The sequence below is a fragment of the Lissotriton vulgaris genome, chromosome 7 (assembly GCF_964263255.1).
Source record: "Lissotriton vulgaris chromosome 7, aLisVul1.2, whole genome shotgun sequence".
In the NCBI taxonomy this organism is placed as follows: Eukaryota; Metazoa; Chordata; class Amphibia; order Caudata; family Salamandridae; genus Lissotriton; species Lissotriton vulgaris.
This window is the reverse complement of record NC_141695.1, coordinates 728,739,474-728,763,818: the sequence shown is the minus strand read 5'-3', so window position 1 is coordinate 728,763,818 and position 24,345 is coordinate 728,739,474. Positions and strand designations below refer to the sequence as shown.

The following is a 24,345-nucleotide window of genomic DNA, read 5'->3' as shown; positions in this document are numbered from 1 at the left end:
GGATCTGTGGATGCGCGGAATTACGGCGAGGGCTTGATTGGATGATCGTAGTTGGCGGGTGGGTGTGTAGAAGGACAGTCGTGTATTAAGGCATTCGGGTCCTAGGTCGTAGAGGGTTTTGTGTGTGGGTGAAGAGACGGAACGTTATTCTCCTGTTGATGGGGAGCCAGTGGAGATCCTTCAGGTGACCGGAAATGTGAGCATGACGGGGAATGTCCAGTATGAGTCTGGCTGAGGCGTTTTGGATGCGTTCGAGTCTTTTACGTAGTTTGGCTGTGGTCCCGGCGTAAAGGGTATTTCCATAATCCATTTGGCTGGTGTCCAGTGCGTGGGTGACTGTCTTTCTTGTTTCGGTGGGAATCCAGCAGAAGATTTTTTTGAGCATGCGTAGGATGTTGAAGCATGAAGATGAGACGGCGTTGACTTGTCTGGTCATCGAGAGGGAGGAGTCTAGGATGAAGCCCAGGTTACGTGCGTGATCTGTAGGTATGGGTGCTGTGCCCAGGGCCGGTGGCCACCATGAGTCGTCCCAGGCAGAGGGGGATGATCCTAAGATGAGGACTTCCGTTTTGTCCGAGTTAAGTTTTAAACGGCTGGTCTTCATCTATTCGGCTACTTCTTTCATTCCTTCGTGTAGATTGGTTTTGGCGGTGTTTGGGTCTTTGGTGAGGGAGAGGATCAGCTGGGTGTCATCTGCGTAGGAGATGATGTTGAGGTTATGTTGGCGCGCGATGGATGCGAGGGGGCTCATGTATTCGTTGAAGAGGGTGGGGCTGAGTGAAGATCCTTGTGGTACACCACAGATGACTTCGGTGGCCTCTGATTTGAATGGGGGGAGGCGGACTCTCTGGGTTCTTCCGGCGAGGAACGAGATGATCCAATCCAAAGCTTTTCCTTGTATTCCGACGTTGTTGAGGCGTTGTATGAGTGTGCTATGACATACTGTGTCGAAGGCGGCGGAGAGGTAGAGTAGGATGAGGGCAACTGTTTCTCCGTTGTCCAGTAGCGTTCGGATGTCGTCTGTAGCTGCGATGAGGGCGGTTTCGGTGCTGTGTTTGGCTCGGAAGCCCGACTGTGAAGGGTCGAGGAAATTGTTGGATTCAAGGAAGGCGGCGAGTTGACTTTTGACGGCTTTCTCAATGACTTTGGCAGGGAATGGGAGGAGTGAGATGGGGCGGTAGTTCTTAAGGTCAGAGGGGTCTGCTGTGGGTTTCTTCAGAAGGGAGCTGAGCTCGGCATGTTTCCAGCTTTCCGGGAAGGTAGCGGAGTTGAAGGAACAATTGATGACATCGTGGAGATGGGGTGCGATGATGGAGTCAGCTTTGTTGAAGATGTGGTGGGGACATGGGTCGGTTGGCGATCCTGAGTGAATTGAGTTCATCAGGCGGATGGTGTCTTCAGTGGTGATTGGGTTCCAGGCGAAAAGGTTGTGAGAGTGCTGTTTTTATTTGGAGGTGGGTGGAGTGGGCTGTTCATCAGAAGGTTTTCAAAGCTGTTATGTATGTCAGCGATTTTGTTGTGGAAGAAAGAGGATAAAGAGTCGCAGAGGTCTTGGGAGGGAGTGATGTTGGTGGTGCGGTGGGGTTGGTAAATTCTTTGACGATGTTGAATAGTTCCTTGCTGTTGTGGGCGTTGTTGTCGAGTCGATCCTTGAATGCTGATTTCTTGGTGGATCGGATCAATTGGTGGTGTTTGCGGGTGGCGTCCTTGAAGGTGGTCAGGTTGTCAGAGGTTGGGTTTTTTCTCCAGGTTTTCTCGAGTGTACGACATAACTTCTTGGATTTCCTAAGGTCATCGTTGAACCAGGGGGCCTTTTAGCTACCTTGTTTGATCTGATGGTTTTTCAAGGGTGCTAATACGTCAGCGCTGTGGGTGATCCATTGTGTGAGTTTGATGGCAGCTTGGTTTGGGTCCGATGATATGGCAGGAGGGTTTTGGTTTAGCGATGTGAAGAGTTGGTCGATGGTGATTTTGTTCCAGTTTCTTCGAGGAATAGGTTGTGGGGGGTTGTGGGTCGTGGTCTTTTTGTAGCTGAAGTGAACGCAGCTGTGGTCCGTCCAGTGGAGAGCTGTGGTGTGATCGAAGGAGATGTGTTTGCTGGAGAATGAATTAGAATGAACAGAATTAACGCTGACAGGGCTGTGACTGGCTTTAGCGCCCGCCATCTTACTGGGGAAAATTGCGAGCAGTCCAGTGCTCGGCCCCTCCCTCACCCACAACTACAAAAGCCCTCACTCCAACCCACATTGCTGACTGCGAGCGCTGTGTGTGTTGACAGTCCTGAGGCGGAAAGCCGGGGCTTGTGTTTATCTGCATGATTGAACGTGAGAATCGCCGTTTCTTTTAACAATACTGCTACATTGCACTGAATCTGTTTTTCACTAGTGCTTTTAATTCTCCTGAATGCTAGGAAGTAGCTGACATCCCCGAGCGCTCCACTTACCTGATTAGATTGTCCACCCCCTTCGCAGCAGAATTAACGCTGACAGGGCTGTGACTGGCTTTAGCGCCCGCCATCTTACTGGGGAAAATTGCGAGCAGTCCAGTGCTCGGCCCCTCCCTCAACCACAACTACAAAATGACCCCCCCTCACAGGGAGCGCAGCGGGTGCGACGGCGGCGCGCCGAAGGCGCGCCAAAGGCAAGCCCGTCTGCGCCCGTCCGCGCCAGTCCCGCGCCCAGCGCCGGACACTATGCCACTTCTCCTAATCACCAAAATCTGCATTACTCCAGCCGACAGCTCCTCGAGCTGAACCAATATCCGTGTAACTTCATGCATGAAGTAAACCTTGGAGATCTCTCCTCACCCTTTTGCTGTGCCTCCTGTGGCCTGCACATACCTCACAATCCCCCTCCGCAATCGAAGAATCTTTACAATCTGCCTACTGCCATTTGTAAACGCCCTACCAAGAACTCCCATTTGCCTACCAACAATAACCCTAAGGGTGTAACAGGACCCCCGGTAGCTGAAAATAGAATTCTGAAGTCTATACTGTTGAACACAAGATCTATGGTTAAACACAAACACGAAATTTCTGCCCTGATCACAGACCATGACGTTGATCTTATGTTTCTAACAGAAACCTGGTCATCTGATACCTCTGGACCGGACTGGAATGACGCAGTTCCTGTAGGTTATCATGTAGAATTTGCTAACAGACCAGGAGCAGTGGGAGGTGGTATTGGGATTATTTACAAATCCCATTTAAAAGTTTTTTCACTACCCGAGCATGGTCTAGAAGCAGAAGCCAGGAGCTTTAAAATTAAAGAAAATAATTGTAATATATTTGCTGGCCTACTTGTGTATCGCCCCCCTGGTCTGAGAACACCATTTATTAGAGCACTACACACCTTTCTTGAATCCACATCTAATTCCACCACATATACCGTTCTGGGTGACTTTAATTTTCACTTAGAAGCAAACAATGACTCTGACTCAACGACTTTAATTGACAATTTTTTAAATCTTGACATGACTCAGCTAGTCTCAAACCCCACTCATATCGCAGGACGCACCCTTGATGGCATTTTTACTAACAATGACCATATCAAAGCTATCTCGACCAAAGCAGGCCCCTGGTCTGATCACTATGCTATCTTTTTTAATATGTCTCTGACTAAACGTACAAATCATCGAAGAGGCCTTATGCTTCCCGAAAAGACACGTCCTTGGAACAAGCTTGAACACGCCCTTTTGGCAGAGTCACTCGCAAAAGATCCCCCTGCTCTTGAAACCGGCAACACCAATTTAGGAGCGGTCAAATTCCAATATTGGATTAAGCAGACAGTCGACAAGCTAGCCCCTGTAGAAATAAAAAAAGCCAGAAGACGTTTTGCCACTGCACCTTGTTATTCCACGGAGGTGAAACACATAAAACAAAAATGCCGACGACTTGAGCGGTCGTGGCGCTCGGATTATAGTGTTCAAAACAACCAAATATACATCAAAGCCCTGCAGGAATACAAGACAGCAATAGTGCAGGCTAAATCAGCCTATTTTACAAATAAAATCCAGGCAGCCTCCAACACTGCTAAAGAACTATTTAAAACCGTCACTCATCTCACTAAGACCCCCCGGGACACTGTCTTTAGCCCTGACCAAAACTTTGTGACTAATATTGCTACCTTTTTCCAACATAAGGTCCAAACAGTTTATGACGACCTTAGCTCATCTGCATCAATCACATCCAAGGAGAATAATGACACTGTCCCCCGGTCTGGTCCTAGTTATTCCTCCTTTCCCTTTATTAGAGGAGTCACAGGTGGCAGACCTCATCACACAGATGAAGTCGGGGTCCGCACTAGATCCCTGCCCGCCGCGTATACTACACATGATTCCGCTGACAGTGGCAGCCGTTCTGACCCCCTTGATTAACAACATTATCATCTCGGGTGTTTTCCCAAGCAGCTGGAAAAAAGCCTGTATTAGACCAATCCTGAAGAAGGATTCATTGAATCCTGCCGAACCAAAGAATTATCGACCAATATCCTGCCTGCCGCTACCTGCCAAGATTCTGGAAAAAGCCATCAACCTAGAAATGATGCGCTATGTTGATCACAACAAACTCCTAGACCCCTCCCAACATGGATTCCGCCCTTCCCATTCAACAGAGTCGGCCCTGATTATGGCAACTGAAAATATTCGAAGATCAATGGACGAGGGTGGCAGAACTGCCCTGATTTTACTTGACCTTACAGCGGCGTTCGATACCGTGAACCATTCAATCCTGTTAAACAGATTAAAAACACTTGGCTTCACGGATGCTGCCCTAGCTCTCTTAACATCTTTTCTGGACTCTCGAATCCAACAAGTGCACTGGGAAGGTCTTACATCTGACGAATTCTCCCTTCCAGGTGGGGTCAATCCCATGGTCTACAATTAGTGTCCTAAGCTGACGACACTCAAATAGTAGTCTCAGTGTCCCAGTCCATCCAAGCCACTGCTGAGCGCTTTAAGAACTGTCTTCTCAGTGTAAAAAACTATATGAGCCTTAACTTTCTAAAACTAAATGCAGACAAGACCGAGATAATCGAGTTCGGTCAGAAACCATCGATCTGGAACAACCTCTGGTGGCCCCCTGAGGCGGGCTCTTGTCCAAGCCCAGCAGAAAAGGTCAGGAATCTTGGCTTTCTGGTTGATAAAGAACTTTTTTGTAAGGCCCAGATTAACCAGGTAACCTCTATCTGCTTTCATACCATCAAGGTCCTTAGGAAAGTTCTACCTTATATCCCCCCTACATTGCAAAAAACTGTTATGGGTGCCCTGGTAATGTCCCGAGTGGACTATTGCAACTCTCTCTACTTGGGTACAGGAGAAAAACAACTAAACAAGCTGCAGGCAATCCAAAACGCCGCAGCCAGGGTTCTGCTGAATCTACCCTATCGTCACCCAACATCTAAAGTCATCAGGAAACTTCACTGGCTTCCAGTCAGGTGTAGAATACAGTTTAAGGCCCTCTGTCTGGCCCACAGATCTGTGCACGGTATGGGATCAGACGATCTTGCGAAACTTCTTCCTCGATATGTGCCATCACGTGCGCTGAGATCAGCCGGTCTTGATCTTATCTGCCAACCTAAAATAAGAAGACAACGCTGGGGTGGCAGATCTTTTTCTTACCAGGCTTCCAGACTATGGAACTCTCTGCCCCCTGCACTGCGCTCACAAAAATCTAAACTATGTTTCAGAAAAGCACTGAAAACCTGGCTCTTTTCCTCGTATTAAGATTGGCTCACACTGCTTCTCTAGTCACTCAGCGCCAAGACGCCGCGGCATTCGAGCGCTTTATAAGTACTTCAGTCAGTCAGTCAGGTGAAGATAGGGTCGAGCGTGTGTCCGGCAAGGTGGGTGGGGGTGTCAACAAGTTCTTTGAGTCCGAGATTGGACAGGTTGTCCAGAAGGGTGGTGGTGTTGCTGTCGTTTTTCTTTTCCAGGTGGAATTTGAGGTCTCCCAGTAGAATGTAGTTCTCGGAGGTGAGGGCATGTGGGCTGATGAAGTCGGTAATGTCTTCGTTGAATTGTGTGCGGGTTCCTGGTGGTCTGTAGATGAGGGCACCTCTAAGTGTGGTCCTGGGGTTGGTGTGGATCTGGAAATGAAGGTGTTCGGCGGTCGCGAGGTTATGGTCGGAGCTGGTCGTGATTCGGATGGTGTTCTTATGGACGGTGGCGATGTCTCCTCCTGTTTGGTTGGTGCGTTCTTTTCGGATGATCTTGTAAGTGTCCGGGATGGCTATGGCGATGTCGGGCGCTGATGAAGCGTTCATCCAGGTTTCTGTAAGGAAGGCGACGTCCGGCGATGCAGTGTCGAGTAGGTCCCAGAGTTCAGTGGCGTGTCTGTGGACCGAGCGGGTGTTCAGCAAGATGCACTTCAGGTGGTTGGAGTCGGGGCTGTGTTTGGAGGTAGTGAATTTGGTGTGGGTCCTGGTGCAGGCGAACTTGCAGGAGTTGCAGGCGAATGGACCATGGGTGTGTCCTGGGGCAGCTTCGCAGCATTGTGGTGTGCGTCCGGGGTTAAGGGCAAGGAGGCGGCGTCATACAGTATGTGGGAGGAGTGGGATTTGCGGGGAGCAGGGGGTCTAGCGCTGGGCGCGGGCCAGGCGCGGACGGGCGTAAACGGGCTTACCTTTGGCGTACCTTCGGCGCGCATGGGGCGCGACCGCTGCGCGTGAACGCTGGGCGCAAAGGCATCTGTCATATATGGGTAGTGGAAGGGGAGGGCCGAGGGAGGGTCAGCTGGGAAGCGGGAGCGGGGGGGGAGCTATGGGCTAGGAAGCACAACAAACAACAAAATGGCTGCACAGGTATAAATCGAAACTGGGCGAGACTGGGGCTTAATCAGAGGCACAATCGAGCATAAAGTATTTTACAGTAAAACAATGCGAACAGACAATGCGCTGATTGAAATATGCAGCACTACAGATGTCAATTACACAATGCAGGCAGCGGCAGCAATACGGGGGTGAAATAGCGCTAATTAGAGGCAGCAGAGCGAGCGGAGCGCAGACGCAGTGGTTTGAGTCAGCTACGATACCGCAAATCTGCTTCAAGGCGCTCTGGAGTCACCAAATCACCAAGCCTTGGGAGCGTGGGGAAGCGACCTCTTTGAGTGAAGCAGATGGGTTCTATTTTAAATAGGTTTAATTTCAGTGATGAAGAATTCCAGAGGATTTTTGATTTTAGATTTTGAGGTGTAGTTCTGCATGATGTGCATATTTACACACAAGTCTTTTTGTCCTGCTCCATTGATATTATGTTAGCAGTTATATAGTGCAATCTGATAGGTGTCTTGCTGCACCACTTCACTATGCTTTATTTGTAAATACATTTCTTGTTGTGTTCTGTGGTGTGAATTCTGTTGGGGGACTGGGATATTTTGAATTCAATGTGCTCAGTTTTCAGGGCATTTCAGAGCGTGATACATGTGTTCAAGTGCCCCACATACTTCCTCATTACAAAGGAGTCAATTTGGCTGGTCCACTTTTGCCGCACAGTTAGTGGTCTACTTTATGCGCATGGCCTCCACTTAAAGAGCGGCTGTGGTGCAGGCACTAATTGGACGAGCCGCTGGCGCACCAAAGACAAGCCCTTCTGCGCCTGTCCATACCCAAACATGTCCATGGGACAGGTACTTTGCATCTTTTCATCCATATAGAATGGTCTTTTCTGCAAACCAACTTTCAGGCACGACGCCCTGCCTGCTCAGAGGCCTGCCTGACCCCCTTAGACCCTCAGACGAGTCTAAAAAGCTGTACTCATGGCAACTTCTTGCTTAGCTCAGATTGTAACTTCTGTAACTCCCCCCTAGTGAATATGCTTCTTGGTCTTCTGGGTCATCGAGAAATGGGGCTGTGTAGTGCGTGAGGGAGTACATTTCTCTTCTGCAACATTAACTGCCCCTCCCTGCCAAGTCATCAACAGCACATACACAGTTCTGTTATGGATAATGCCCCTGAGGCCCTATTTCTGAATGAAACGTGGCTCCACAAGACTCCATTACTTGATTTTATTGCCACTCTACCCTGAAATTATTGTATTGTTAGAAAGCATCTCAAGGACAAGTCAGTGGTGGCTCACGAATCGCGATTGAGTCAATCGCAGATCCCTCTCCCTTCCCCAACCAGGGCACACAGTGGTGACCGATGTGTCCCTCCTGGGATGGGGAGGCCACTTGGGAGAGGCGGAGAGCAGAGGCCTCTGGTCTCCGGCGGAGTCCCGGCTCCATATCAACCTTTTGGAGCTTCGGGTGATCCGACTAGTACTGAAGGCATTCCTTCCCTCTGTCTGGGAAAGTGTAGTGCAGGTGTTCACGAACAACACCGTTTACTTGTGGTATTTCAACAAACGTGGTGGAGTCGTGGACCCTATGTCAGGAGGCTCTGCGCCTCTGGACATGGCTGGAACATCAAGGCATTACCTTGTTTGTTCAACACCTGGCAGGTTCTCTGAACGCCAGGGCGGACCAACTCAGCCGCCGGTGCATGATGGATCACGAATGGTGTCTGAACTCGGACATGATGCAAGGTCTCTTTCTGCAATGGAGAGAGCCCTGGTTAGATCTATTCGCGCAACGTCAGCAGTTCTGCCCGTTGGAATTTCCAAGGTGACACTCGCTCGGAGACGCTTTTCGTCTCGAGTGGAGCTGCAGAATGTTGTACGCCTTACCGCCTATACCACTTCTGCCCAGAATCCTGGGGAAGATCAGGCACAACCGGGCCCAAGTCATTCTTGTGGCTCCGGGCTGGGCTCGAAGAGTATGTTATCCCAAGCTACTCAGTATGAGCATCGATCCCCCAATCCATCTGCCTCTTCGGGAGGATCTTCTGTCGCAGCAGCAGGGGACGGTCTTCCACCTGAACCTGTCCAGCCTCCACCTCCATGCATGGAGATTGAGCGTTGACAGTTGACAGCTTTCGACCTTCCTCCCGAAACCTATGATGTCATTCTGGCAGCCAGGCGTCCCTCCACTAAAACGGTATACGCCTGCTGATCGAACAAATTTGTGGCATGGTGTACAGCAAATGCTGTGAATCCCCTTTCTGCCCCTCTTTCTGAGGTCCGCATCCCTCAACCAAAACTGTGTACACCTGCTGTTGGGATCAGTTTGAGGCCTGTTGTTCCTCATGTCATGTAGATCCCCTTTCTGCACCACTCTTGGAGGTGGGTTTATATTCTTCAAGGACTTGCCCTGAGTGCTGTTATGGGTTACTTGTCAAGCTATTTCTGCTTTTCTGTGGTTACCGGACCAGCCTTCCCTGTTGAAGTCACCTTTTGCAACTTGTTTCCAGAACCTCAGTCTGATCCTTACATTTCTGATGTGTTCTCTCTTCAAACCACTACACATCTGTACTCTGTGGCTCTTGACCCTAAAAGCTGTCTTCTAGGAGGCCATTATATTGCCCAGGAGGGTCTGCAAACTTCAGACTCTTTCTGTCCATCCTCCATACATCAGCTTTTTCTCTGACAAAACAGTTTTTCGAATATGTGCCTCTTTTCTGGTGAAAATTGTCACCGTATTTCATGCCGGCCAGAGCATCACTGTGCATACTTTTTGTGCCCAGCCTCATCCGTCCAAGAGGGAAGAGAGACTCCATTGTTAGGACCTGAAGAGAGCTCTTTTGTTCTACATTGATTGCACCAAAGACTATCGGGTGGGCGATCAGCTCTTCATTGGGTTCATTGGAGCGAAAAAGGGTAAGGCTGCACAGAAGCAAACCATCTCTCAATGGCTTATACTCTGCATTAAAATCTACTGTGCACTAGCTAAAAAACAGCCTCCTGAAGTCTTAAGGGACTATTCGTTAGCATGCGGATACCTGTCGTGGACATCTGCCAAGCTGCTACATTGGCATCACTCGACTCAGTCACAAAGCACTACTGTTTGGGCAGTCAGGTCCGTTGAGATGGGAATTTTAATCATTCAATCCTCCAGGACTTACTAGTTTGAGCGAGTTTGCAGATCCTCCTCTAGAGAGTAAATGCTTGGGTATTTATTCTAAGGTGATAAATCTACGGTTAGAAGTCTCAATCCAAAGGTCTCGTGGTTTGGAGCTGGAGGAAAATGTCGGCTTGAGCCTGCACCTCTGCTTGGGAAAGCAAGTTGTCACCAAAAGAGCAATGCTTCTAATACTTACAAAAGGTTGCAACAATGCAGAAGGCTTCTGTTTATGGTGAGGTGCTGTTTCTCTTCAACATTCGCAATATAAGTGTCCACAAGTGCCCAAAGTGCCCTGTGCATTAGGCGGAGATCGTGAAGCTACTGGGCACTGCACCGCCTCGCTAAGCAAACTGCACGGAGTCCCGCAAGGGATCTATTAGGTCAATACTGTTACCACTAGCTGCGGAATGCGGATTGCGGATGATTACGTCTCACAATCAATGAGACCAATGCTAATGATATAAACTATCCAATATACAAATCGGTTACCTTGGTATGTGCCTGAATGCCTGCCTGTCCTTAATATGGTGTCAATATTTCAGTTAAGTGGTAGAAACTTCAACTGGACTGTAGAAAGGGCCGCTCGGAGAAAATATTGCTGCAACACATTCTCCGAAGTAGCATAAGCCCCCCTGCACTTGCTCAAATGTAACCCTGGGGTTCCCAGGAACAGAGCACAGTCGATTTAATTGTATAAAGTTCGATTCTTTTTTTTAAATATGTGTGAAAACAGTATCTTCTAAGATGACAAAAAGAAGCAGGAAGTACTATAGTTCTCTCCGCCGTATAAGGTATAAAGGAAGGAATGTAAGGATGAATGTGGTATATCTATAGTGCAAACCTAGCCATAGGCAGTGTAGCACAGTATCGGGTCAAAGCAAACATAAGGTCAACTAGTGCTAGGAGAGGTAGCTGGTTTGTGTCCTGTAAATTAATTTGTAATGGGAGTGTTCTTTAAAGAGGTGCATCTTCAACTCTTTCCTAATTTGGGGAAACATAGAGGGGGTGCCGATGGATACGGGGATGTTTCAAATACTGGGTGTATAGATGAAAAAGGCCTGCTTGCTTACTATTTCTTTCTTATACTTATTAGCCCGCTGTTTAAAGGGCGTCTTAGTTTTTAGTGTTACAAGAACCACCAGAAATGGTGAGCTTATCTGCAAAATAAACCGGGGTGCTGGTTGTGATGACTTTGTAAATAATGCAGCTGGTTTTGGAATTGTGGGCAGGCAAGTGAAGCCAATAGAGTTCTATCGGGATGGGGTGATGTGATCATATTTCCTCAGGTCCTGGTTGATGTGCTGTGGCATGCCCTTAAAGGGAGCCAGTGTGGACTCTGTGACATCATGGTACAGGGTGTTACCACCATCCATATGTGAGAGTGCTTGAATAGAATAGCAGTTCTGAAGTTGCTTTCTGGAAGGAATAGTCTCACTTTCTTTAGAATAGAGAGCTGATGTCAGGATGTCTTTGTATTTTTTGGCAGTGTGTTTCTTAAGGATGAACTTGTTGTCCGGAGTGAATCCAAGTAACTTGGCATTTGATCAAAGTTGGGCTTCGAAACTATCACAGTCCATTTCATAGAACCAGGTCTGTACTGTTTCCTGTTTGTTGCTCTTGTTTAATAACAGAAATTCTGTTTTTGTTGAGGTAGGGGTGGACATACAAATCGGAATGATGTTCCTACAATGCTTGAATGACTGAAGCATAGGAGACTTATGTAGAGTTGTATATCATCGGTATATTGGTGAATTCTGATGATGTTGCCAGTGAGTAGAACACAAATGGCTCCATGAAGAGTAGAGGGGACCTTATGGAACCTTGGAGTACTCCGCAGGTAATGGGGATGTTTTCGAACCTGGAGGTGCCCACATACAGAAACTGGTGTCAGATGCAAATGTATGAGGGGGACTAGTGAAGACACTGCCAGTGAATTCCTTTCGAGACTCCAGGGTGTATATGAAGATGGGTTGACCTACTGTATCGAAAGCAGCCGAGGGGTTCAGCAATATCCAGTTAGGAGTTTGTTTCATGGCTCTGCCTGGAACTGTTGTTTTTTTTTTCCATTTTGATTAAACTAGATCTGTATATGGGGGCAGACCCCTCTCTATGTTCGAATGTTGATGAAGAAGACTGGTAATGAGGTAATAGTTATTTATTAATCATATATCTATCTGTGTATACATTTGAAAAACATAGTTGTGGATTTTCTGAGAACCCACAAAACCTCTTTCTGTTTAGGTGGGTGCAAGATATACACGGATTTGTTGTTCCAGATACCACAGTCGCTGAGGGATGCCATGAGCTAGAACAACTTGTTTCAATGTTAGAATATGTAATATATTAGACAGTACCATTGTACAAAGTTGAAAAGTGAATTTGTTAGAATAGTACGTTAACTTTTGTCTTAATAGTGGAAGATAATTATCCAGCGTGCCTTGATTATGCCTTTACGAGCAAAATGAGCTGTTCATTAACACTTCTCCTATTCTTTTTTTACAAGGGTCTAGTATCGATGGCATAATTGATTCACTTAGAAGTCAGAAAATTGCAGTGGAATTAATGAACGGAAGTGATTACCTTGGCGTCTCCCCGCACAATGCAGCTTTAAATGTCTTCTACTCAGAAAAGGTATAAATGACATAGTGCCAGCAGCAGGTTCAGGGATGTGAGAAGAGAACGTTAAACCTGCCCCATTGTTTTCTTTTCTCATTATATTGAAATTACCCCTTGCTCTTCCTGATTTTATTTCATGTTTTTAATTATGCTTCCTATGTCGCACTATTATGTAAACCTCAAATAAATAATATGGACGACTTAATTAACTAGCTGTTTGCCTAAGTAATGACGCAGTGGTTTCATTCTCTGAGATCTCAGAGAATAATCCTGTGTCTAGTCTCAAATGCAGAGCTCTTCTTTTCACTGCAACTCAACTCGGAGGGTAAAAGAATCGACCTACAACTACATGTGTTTCCGAAAATCATACTAATGCTTTAAATGACCCGCAGTGTGGACATCGTGATATCAATGCAATCTCATTTATACTGGCCTCGCAAAGCCACAAGCAAACTGCAACAGGTGCAGAGTAAGACACCTGAACACGTATCAGCAGAAATCCATTACTAAAGACATAGTCATATTCTGCTAATGAAGGGGTCTGCATGCGTCAAACATTCTTTTAGTTAAATTGTAACCCTGTGCCCTGGACACATACAAACGGTTGTCGACAACCTACCCATCACCATAAGCCTTTATCCAAAGTCCAAGAACGAGTTGCTCTCATGTTGCAGTGAAGCTGGGTTTTGCCAAACTTGTATGTTAACAGCCACAGAGCACCATCTAGATCCCCAGGACATCAGTTAACATTATCTGCAAACGTTTTTTAAGGCATCTGACGTGCATGTGAAATTAAATGTTAGTGATATAGAAAGTTCCGTGGGTGTATAAGTAAATACATCTAGTGCTCCTGTCGGCTATTTTGCCGCTTCTTCTCTATGTTCTGTGCTGTACAATCATCCATGGTTGATAATCCAGAGGCTCCAAAATGAATGTTTTAGAACCTTACGAAACCTTGTCAAGGGTTGTACAGAGGAAAAAAGATTCGAGTGAGACAGGCTCGGGATTTGTGGAGAGGTTTTTTCCCACTTCTGAGAAATTATGCTCCCAAAGATGACAGATTATTGTTAATGTGCAATTTTTCACACTTGACGTAACAGGACCCATACAACATATCTGCTTTACCCAGAAATCAGCAAATAACATTTATTTTTGACTGATGTGTATTAAGCGCATATTTGATATAGCGCCCTCTTTGAGTAGCCTGACATAAGTTGCACAAAATCTATTTGTTTTGGAAGAAATACATCAAAGGCTTCCTTTTATTTTTATTGTTTTAGTCCTGTAGTGTAAATGAATATGAGATTATTTATTTAGACTATTATCTCGCTCCATCTCAATTTTTTGATTCTCCTCACACCTGTCCCCCAGGAAAAGTGGGGAAAATGATTCGACCAGTTGGACCTCATATGGTCGCAAACCTTAAATGAGCCTTTTAAGAGAGCAGTTTTCCTGAATGATTAAGAATACATTGGGAAAGTAAGGAATGTCACCTTCCTGATAATAACAGTTTTACATTTAACAGCATAGCAGTTAGGCTCATCATGGGACTTTTGTGGAGGCAAGTATGCTGGGGCCTGTAATATGTACATTTGAACTTAGCATTTGCCATCAGTTGCATATCCTGCACCATACAACCTTTATACCTTAGTTGCAAACAAATACCAACCAGGGCCACAGGTAAAATGTAGGGAAGACACGAGAGAAATCTCATTTTTCTTTTTTACGTATTCCAGCAGTCTCATAACTGTATAGAGAGGTGGTGACTGCTGTAGTTGTAACTCGTGCACATTTTCGATGTTATTTTTACACTTAATTTATTGTATTTTTCCCCTTTAAGGCCAGTCAAATTTGTGTTGCAAGGATTACTGCAATATTGTCTTAATTATCTCACTGTAACTGTTCTACATTGGTCTTTTAACTTTAAATCGTACCTTTTAATTTCTGTAGTCTTACACCTTTGAAGCTGTATTCAACAGTACCATGGTGCACTCGTTGCCAGTGTTAGTAAACGTCATCAGCAATCTTGTGCTTGATAGCCTGAATAGCACCGAGTCCATTCAAATCTGGAGCAACCCGTTCTTTCAAGTAAGTGATTCGTAAGCCATAGTCTGTCATAATTTAATTCCACTTGGTATTTTTTGTTGTTCAGATATTACCAATAGATTTTTCTGATGTCTTTTTTGACTCTCATTCAGGCTGCCATTGTTTACTTTGTTTGAAGCTAGAGTTTACTTTTGGTCTTCCTAAATCTTAAGCTTTATTATAGGGCTGCTTCTTTCAGAAGACTTGCAGTGCCTATTACACCCTTCCGAAGAGGACAATGTAGCTTCTCTATTTGAAGTTCTGGATATAGTGAACAAATCATGTTAACTGTATTTGGGTTTAGTTGTCATAAAATATTCATAGTTAGATGTTAATTAATTTTATTAAATGTTGGGCGTACTCTTCTAACATGGGAAAACCCACTCCTACACAATATAGTCCAAGATCTGACTTTAGGTACTTGTAAGGTTCAGGCTGTCCAAATAATGGGCGAAAATATTGTTTGTGGAAAGTCCAATTTAACGTGCTCTTTTTAAAATGTATTTTCTAACTTTTTTCTTTAATGGAAATTGCTTTGGTCACTTTGATTTGAAGTAAGATTGAACTAATTAGGATTACTTTTCTACTTGTTAACAGTTGGGTTCATGTTCAGAGGTGATTTATTATTGGAGGCCAGAGGACTTTGCAAACGTATTCGTGTATCTACAGAAAGCACTGCTGCCTTCTATCTTAAAGATATATTAATATAGTATAAATCACAGTTCTTTCATCAATAACCAAACATAAAAAAATTGAATGAGCCATCTCCTGCCTGTGTTGTTTTTTAAGGGCGTTGATATATAATTCAATTTTTTTGTAGAAAGCCCATTTAACCCCCTCTGGGCAGAAGTGCCTCATGAAATAATAGCAAATTTGCATCAGAAATCATTTTGATTTACCACGTCAAATCGATAGCCTGGTAGCTACATTTGAGTCAGTGAAAAGACCCACCCTTTGTATGGAAATAGTATGCAGTGTTTTTGGATGTTGAACACACTATTCTGTTTTATGATGAATGACTTGCATAGTGAGCTCATTTCGCAAATGAAAAGGAAGGAAATGCACATACATAGGTATGCTTCTGTATATTGCTGAATTTTTCAAACAGTTAAACTAATGTTCCTGGAAAACAGTTTCTTGGAAACTTCCAGGAATACTCTAATTATGCCTGCCTATTTATGTATAGCCAAATGTACTTGTGTACATTTTTGCATATGGGTATGGTACTCTGAAGTGCACACGCGTTTGTTTACAGTATCTTATATGGATACTGTCCACATTCATGATTGCTCTTGTTCACAGCACTAACAAATAAAAGGTTGATATGAATGAACATAGTTGAAGGATTCATCTGCATTTAAGGTACACTATTAACTAGCCCGACACAGTCCATGAACCTTCATCAATATCGTCTTCCTTCTCTAACTTCCACTGTAACTTGTGGACCACGAATAACCCACTATTCTTCTTCTCACATACTATTTTCAATATCACACACATACATGTTTATTTGTGATTCCTTATATAAGTCTAGTGACATGAGTAGGCTTCCTCAGATTAGCTAAGAATGTCGGAGGGATGCTGAAAGCAACACTGAAAAAGGTAAGAACAAGTCTAGTAGTCCAAACATTTAAGTCGAGTGCAGCAGCTGGTGCATCAGCACTCTTCTGGGAATCACAGAGGCACGTGAAGGCAAATAACTAAGTGAAACATGAGAGATATATCCCCAAACCGTGTCATTTCGCTTGTGAATGACGAGCATATTTTAGGTGTCTTTCTTGAGGCACCTCAATCATAAAGGGAGCAGCACCCTTTTGAGGAATTGACACCTAGTAGAGGAGAGGTTTGTGGTGTGGGCAAAGGATATTTGCATCAGTGTATTAAATGATCAGCTGGTGTATTGTATCATCAGCAGTGATGCCATGGCATGTATTCTAAAATAGGTTGAAGATAAGGCAGATGACATAGCTGTAGACCCATATCAGCCTGCCCACTGTTTTGTTGGACTACACGGCACAGTTTCAATTGCAGTGGTTGCTCCTTGACTTTTCAACAGTAAGTACTGTTGTAATCTGTTGATTTGTCTATTTGAAAGGAAGGCTTTGTTGAAGTGGTCTCAGGTGTTAAAAGGCTATTTTTTGAACATCATTCATTCACTGCAGTAATGGCATGTAAGCACACAACTATAAAGCCTGGTCATGAATAGAGGTGTACAAAAATATGTATGCAAGTGCACACTCTCACAGGCGCTCACTATATTCAATACACTATCTCTACTTCCCAGAAATAAAAGAGTCACATCTTCTGCTTTTAACAAGGTTTGGCCCCTAATGATCCATTTTACCTGATGCCTCAAAAGACACTTTCCTGCTATTGACAGCTATCTGCTGTCAGCCTTCTCTGCTACTGATAGTTATCAATTGCCAATCAACCTCCATCTCAACTCTTTCCTCACCCTTGATCAGTACCTTGCCACACCAAATATGCACAGTGTTCACTATACATCTCTACAAGGAGAGGATGAGTTAAGACAGAAAACCATTGACACCAAATGTTATGTTCTCTTTCTAGATTGTGTGCTCCTTCATATACATGTACACTCATTAATGGCCTCAGATTAGGGGTGGGCGGAATATGCGTAGTCGCGCTAAGCAAAGCTCTACGAAACTGTAAAAAATCTCCGCAAGCACGTGCAGAGTTCCGCAAACACGCGGAATTGCTTGTTCCGCCCGTTCGCAATGCTTTTTTCCTGTTCGCAAACGCTGTTTGCGTACTCGGGGGGAATATCTTGCGAACAAGCATTTTGAAAGAGCGAACGAGCAAAAAATTCTGCGAAGCCGCTGATTGCAGCCCGGGCGCACGCACACACACAGACAACCTTTGAGATGATGGCAGCCGCACCCGAGTACTTCACAGGTCTTTAAAAGACCATTTACATGTTAAGAAGGCTTTGTTTATTTTTTCACCCCTTTATCTCCACATGGCGCCTGTGAGATAAGGTGCAGTGGAGAGGATTAGTGGATAATCAAGTCTGTAAGGGAGTGCGTTGCAGAGTCCGGGGTCAGGTGGAGGTAGTAATGAAGAGGGATTCTCACTGAAGGCTCGCACAGAGTGAGTCCAAGATGTGTCACTTGCCTGATAGTCCCGCATCAGAAACCTCCTCTTTCCATCAAAGGAACTTTACATGGATAAAACATTTTTTGAGAGAGATAATATGTAGAAAGGGATTTGGAAAAGAGTGCCTTTTACTGGGCCTTGTAAGACGAAGAAGAGATGGAGGGCCCTGAAGCAGGTCTGCCCAGACATATATGTGACAAATCGAGCCTGCAGTGGCCCACCCAAATACCCCCTCGGCCCACCCGGAAGCTGCGCAGTGCCACTGAGGGAACGTGAACAGCAGCACTGTCAGGCAAGGCACTGCCGACAGCAGGCTACGGGCCTGCCTGTGCGTGGGGCCGCACCAAGGAGGGCAGTGACCAGGGCAGGTAAGTGCGTCCCCTTCCTTGTAGAGCGAGCTACAGTTATTCCCCACGTGCCCTCCTCCGAGCTCCTGGCTATGCAGCTCCAGTGTTCACACTTCCTGCAAGTTTAAGAGTTGCCAATATACTGCGCTAAAACGGGGTGGGGATGGGTGGCTGGGTCATAACCGACATCTCCTTTTGAGCGGCGACTGCAGACACAAAACAAGCACTGGCAAAGCCAATAGGTCACCCCTATGTGCTCTTTTGGCTTTACCAGTGGTTTTAGCAATGCTGCACGGCATCACTGATTCTCTGCTACATGACTTGTAGTCTAAGTATGGACACATTACCCCAGGGCACAGAATGGGTAAACCCTTCTGATACATCCGGCCCTATATGCAATACCAAAAAAAAGCTTTGTATTTCTGACATTCGAACAACACATTAAAACAGTAGTAATATGTATCCTAAAATTAAGGTTTAAACGCATTGCTTGGCTTACCCTAAACATCGAGTTATAAAACTATTGTTTAATTATTACATGCCTCGCTTTTACTTTCTTTGTGGTTGGCGTGCGATCATTTTCCTCTATCACTGTAGTTGTTATGGTACGTCGTACCTTGAAAAAGATGCGTGTAGCGGAGTGCAGCCTCTTCTTAAGTGCAAAGTGCGCCTTTCTAAATCATGCATATGCTTACAATCTCAGGACTGATTGTCGCATTGGCTCTGTAAGGTATTTTTTTATATTCAGCAGCGACTGACCTAATTCTTTTCCCCCATTAAAGCTGGTAAATGAAACAAAAACAGTAATTAAAAACAAGCATTTGCAATGCAATAGGTCTCGCAGCATTAAAGTTTGAGTTATTGGCATTGTGTATGACAATGCGTTGCATAAAAGTTTTAGCAAACTTTGAATTGGTGAGCAGTGAGAGTGTGTGCAAGAGTATGCTGTTCTTGAAAGCATTGTTTTAGAGAGTGCAGGAATTTGGGTGACCTGAGCAATGTGGACGGGGTGAGATTACAGGAGTGAGTGTAACTCGACAAAATGTGTTTAATTGGATACCAGTGAGATATGGAATGTGTGTGTGGTGTGTGCATCCATGCGTGTGTCTGGTTGTGTGCTTGAGAGTGAGAGAAAGAAAGAGAACCCTCTGAACGTTTAGTTGAGGGTCTACAGGGGTGTGTCTGCTTGGAGACAGTGGGGGCGATATATTGGGGAATGGAACGTGTTTTTCCTCTTCAAGCATTGACTGAAAGGAAGAGATAGAACTAGCACTTCGCCCAACCTTGCACTGTTTGGGGACCCGATTGTAATTAAGTCGCCCCTGAAAGCGCGCCGGTCTGCTGTTAATCCGAAAGGTTTGGAACCTGCGGGCTATTTTCACTAAGGTGTCGTGTTCACGGACGGCCACACGGCGGCAGCACCAGAATGAAATCAGCTCGCATCTTCCCCATTCACGTTCCCTACACAGTAGTTGACAACACTGACAGCACGTTTCCCAATAAAACAAGCATTTGCAATGCAATAGGTCTCGCATTAGGAAATTTTGAGCTATTGGTATTGTAAATGAATTTTTGTTTTATTTCTGTGTTGGTTTAGAAAGTAGCTAAAATAATAGCTTTGTCATTTATAATGCCAATAGTTATAACTTTCGCAAATGTGACACCTATAGCATTTGTAATGCAATATGTGTTGTGTTTACGTGAGTTAGATGTATTGCTATTACAAATAACAATGGCTTTTAATTTTTTTAAATAATTAATACTTAAATAAAAGTTATTGTAATTTATAATAGAAATAGCTTAAACTTTTGTAAATAACTTTTGTGAAGATTGTGTTCAGTGTATTTTATTGTGACGAAAATCCAAGAACAGAAGTGAAATATTAACATCTTTTTGTGACATTTGTAATAAAGTTTGAGACATTGAGAGAACATATTTGAACCAGTTGTTGTTGACTGGTTGCACAGATTGATACTGTGGTGCCCCTGAGTGGTGGTGCTGAGTAAAAGTAAGTGCAAAAAAACGCAAAGGAGAAAAAAACATTACCGGAGAAAGGAGAGGCCAGATAGCCCGTGGTCAAAGGGGGGCTGGGCCGTGATGGAGGAGAAAGGGAGATTTAAATCTGTGCCCGGGAGTGTGAGAAATAGGCACAAGAGCGATGGCGGAGTTGGGTTCAGAGTTACGGCTGGTTGTGGGAAGAGAATTGAGAGTCCATGGGGTGGGGGGGAGAGGTAGCGAGGCCTGAGGAGCGAGAGGGTGCGAACCAGCTCTGAGGGGCAGAGGTAACCAGTCACGGCGGTGGAAAAGGGGTGCAGGGAGGCAGTGCTGAAGTGATCGGGGAAAGGCTCGCGATAGACGTGAGAGCCCATGCTTGGAGACGGGAGAGGCATGGAAAGCAAACCACTGAGGAGGGCAGGTGAAGTGTGGCCGGGGAAGGAGGCTAGCCAGTGCTGTGGGTGGCTGGAGGGACAGTCGAGGTGAAGGAGAGGGAAAGGGGCGGGCACAAAAAGGGAAGGGTTGCAGTGCTGAAAGAGTGGCTTGATCCCGGGGAAGAGGCTGTAAGAGTGAGAGGAGGGAGTGACAGTGTTATTGTGTATCTGGGGCGTTGTAGAGGGAGTGAAGGACTATGTATTTGTGCTGTTTGTTATAGCGCCAATCTTCACCCAAATGTGATAGAGCGCGTTACATATGATGATTGAGTACCAGGAGGCCCCAGAGAGTCCGTGTTGCTGGACGATAAAAGTGGGACATGATAGAGTCAGTGAAAGGGGGAGAAAAAGTGATGCCCGCCAATCCCTGAGGAAGAGAAAGGAGGAGTAGCAAGTGCAGGAGGAGGATAAGGGTGGATGAGGAGCACAAGCTGCCGGAAGGAATGGGGAGTAAGGCAGGAGAACCAGTGCGGGGGGACGAAGGGGGGGAATGGAGGGAGTGGAGTCGGGTCGCGTGCCAGAGAGTGGGCGGGTGAACTGGGCAGAGAGGTTGGGGCACTGACTGTGTTGAGAGCAGCAGGTGTTGTGAAATAGAGATATACTGGGCGGAACAAATAAATGATGAAGGGAGGAGATTAGGACGGACGCGAAGAACAGATGAAGACTTTAAAGGGCGAGAATGGAGGGTAGAGGCAAAAAGTGTCAGGTGCAGAGTAATGGTGGCTGGAAGAAAGGATGTTGTATATACACATAGGGCCGACATCCGATATAGGCGAACTGGGCCCAAGCCCAGGGCGCCAAGCTCCAGAGGGGCGAAAAGAACTGTCCGCACAAAGGGCCTGCAAACAACACGATCTGTGTATAATTTAGGGGCCTTGAAGGGTGGTGGCGGAGATGTTTCTGTTCAGAGACCCCTCGTGGCTCTGATATAATCAGTCAATGACAAGCTGTTGAAAACAAAAGGGACCTCGTGTTGCCTTATTTTACGCATAATCGGGAGCAAGGGCGAAATCTGGTGCCGCCCAGGGTGCTATCTGAGCGAAGGCCGGCCGTGGGCTTGAGAAAGGAGGATGAGGAGATAAAGCCGGGTCTGAGGAAGAAGGACTGTCTAGGAACATTAGGGTTGTGAAGGAGGACTAAGGGCGAGGATAGAGGACGGGAGAGCCGGGTCGTAGTGTGAGGAGGGAGGAATATGGGACAACAGAGTCCGAATATTCAGTGATGCAGAGAGAAGCAGGAGCAAAGCCCGGAGCTGGGAGTGAGATTGGAAGGCTGGAGGCCTGCAGCAGGGGGGTGGAGATCGGGCCCTGTGATTGGTGGAGCGGCTTGTGTCTGAGCCGATGCCAGCTCGTCACCGGAGCTCACTGTTGCTGCCTGACTGAACTTCCCTCAGCATCCCTAGAAGCTTCAGGGCCACTGAGATAGAGGGAATGGAGTGACATCCCTCAAAACGAAGGCGCTCAGGGTATGATTTGGACGGAAAATAAAACCGGGCACCAAGAATAAGAGAGGCACGCAATAAAGAATCACTTAGCAAACAAGCACAGTATCGCTACAAGTACAGCAGCCATCCACTTAGACAAACAGAACACCAGTAGGCAGTTAGCCAGAAGGGTCACAAGTTTAAATAGCAAAAGCTCAATAAACAAGCATTGACGCTGCACAGCTGTAAAAGTGACGCTGCGGCAATAAAAAAACAAGCAGCAATATCGAGAGGTGGTGGGGGCAGGGTTAAGGGGTAGGGAGAGACGGCTGGGCAGGCTGCGATGGGCTGGTGGGAGGAGAAATGCGAGTAAGTCACGGCCTGGCGGCCAAAGTGAAGTGAATAATTAGGGGAGGAGAAATACCAGAGGCTGGCCAAGCGCACGCTGGAGAAGCCTTTGATGTGGCCTGGCGGCCGTGGAGAAATGCTGCTGGCAGTGGGAAGGTGATTGATGGGCGGGGCAGTGCTGGGGAAGCCTTTGATGTGGCCTGGCGGCCGTGGAGAAATGCTGCTGGCAGTGGGAGGGCTGGGCATGCTCGTCCGCAAGGAGTCACGTGCACTGTCCAAAATCCCCCTGAATCGGCCTGTTAGGAAAGCAATTGTTTGGGTTGACAACAATAGGTTCGAGTAAACTCGACCTAAAAAAGGGTTTTAAGAAAGGGAAGGAAAGCGGCGGAAGCTGAGCTGCCTGCCATCAGAGCATTCCCAAGTCCCTGTAGCGTGGAGTTGCCAGGGAACTGGAGCGAGCCCGCATGGCTCCAAGAGGAAACTGCAAACTTCCCATGTGACTGCGCTCCCTGGACGCGTACTTTTTCAAGGAGATCAGTCTGGCATTTGTATTTTTGCTCTTCGGATTGTTTTTCCCAAAGGGACATCTTTTTTGGCATTTCTTGGAATGGCGGTGTGATTCTCTGCCCGGTACCCGCGGACGCTGGCGTTGCACTCTAAGGGGCCAGGTACTGTACTCACCATGCACTTACAATTGAACTTGCACTTCGTACTGCAGCAGCATGTTGCCTTGATGTAGCCCTTTTCCCTGTCCGGATCGCGTACTTGTACATGGCTTGACTGAGTTCACGTGCGCTACGCACAGTATGGGTCTGCTTCGCGCGCGAGGGTGCCTCAGCCTCAAGTGGTGGTAAATGAATGCACATTAAGGTTTAATTGCAGCAGATTGTAGATTTTACGTAATTACACGAAACCGAAACCTTACGTAGGGCGGGACTTCCGCTTCCGGTAGCCCGGGCACGCGCCTACGGATGGCCAGAGAAGCAGTGCTGGTGACGCGGGGCTCCCATGCCCGAGGGAGAGCCCCGCGGAGTCTGCAGAAGTCTACAAAGCCGGTAAGTGGGGCTTAGTTGGAGGGGGGAGGGGAGGTGCGCTTGTGTGTGTGTGTGTGTGTGTGTGCGCGCTTGTGTGTGTATGTGTGTGGCGGCGTGTGTGCGGCGGCGGGGGGGTTCTCTGTATGTGTGTGTGCGTGCGTGTGTAGGTGCGCTCGTCTGTGTGTGTCTGTTTGTGCGCGTTTGTGTTTGTTTGTGCGCATGCGTGCAGGGGGAGGTGTGGATGTGTGGCAGCTTTCCAGGAGAGGAGACAGGTGCTGGCCACAGCGAGCATGTTCGCGTGCGCGTGGCCCGCTCAATTCCGGGCGCGCGGCCAGCTCCTGTCCCCTCTCCTGTAAAGAAGAATCCATAACAATAGGTCTCTGGCGAGACCGCGCTTCGCGCGTTTCAACGCCACGAGACCTAACAAGGCCTTTCTGAGTTCCTTTTGTCCACAAGGCAATTCGATTAGGTTCAGAAACAGCCCACAGATGCTGCCTCTGGTCTTCGGCGCTGCTACCTGCATGGAGCAGCAGGCAGGCCAGCACTGCATGAGCGGCTGTGCCTCTATGGTGGAATGTACAGAGGGAACGTGCCATGAAATTACTATCCTTTAGACTCAGGGCATTTGTTGTGGGATTTAATGTTCTGAAAAGAATATCTTCTTTTTCTGTTTTCGCATTTGGCAACGTACAGGTAGGGGCATTAAGCTCACGCCAGCGAGACTTCCACACGCAGGACTTCAAAACCTGCCTCTCCCATAAGGCACAGAAACGAACAGCACAGCACGCCCTGTACTCTCCTCCTCACTGATTTAAGAATGCGACTCTGCAGCATGACGTGTGCTGTGTCAATAAATATACTGTTTCAAAGTCTGTTCACCTTTGGGCGCGCGTGTCAGGCTGCAGGTTTATTCCACCCCACGGGATATATTGTGCTCTTTTAAGAACTCATTATTTCGGAAATTTCGGAAAGCTAGTGTTGCCAAATGCCAGCTCATTTTTGAGATGATTATATA

The 24,345-nt window shown here is 46.5% G+C and overlaps 1 protein-coding gene across 2 annotated transcripts in view; it reads left to right on the top strand.

The window, feature by feature from the left end:
• The window catches only part of ABCA5 (ATP binding cassette subfamily A member 5), a 1,411,043-nt gene that overhangs the window by 850,850 nt on the left and 535,848 nt on the right, over positions 1 to 24,345 (top strand). For both annotated transcript variants that reach the window (XM_086930971.1, XM_086930972.1), the window contains exons 21-22: positions 12,435 to 12,562; positions 14,498 to 14,635. In XM_086930971.1, the coding sequence (XP_086787097.1) occupies positions 12,435 to 12,562; positions 14,498 to 14,635 (266 nt within the window). The remainder of the gene's footprint in view (positions 1 to 12,434; positions 12,563 to 14,497; positions 14,636 to 24,345) is intronic.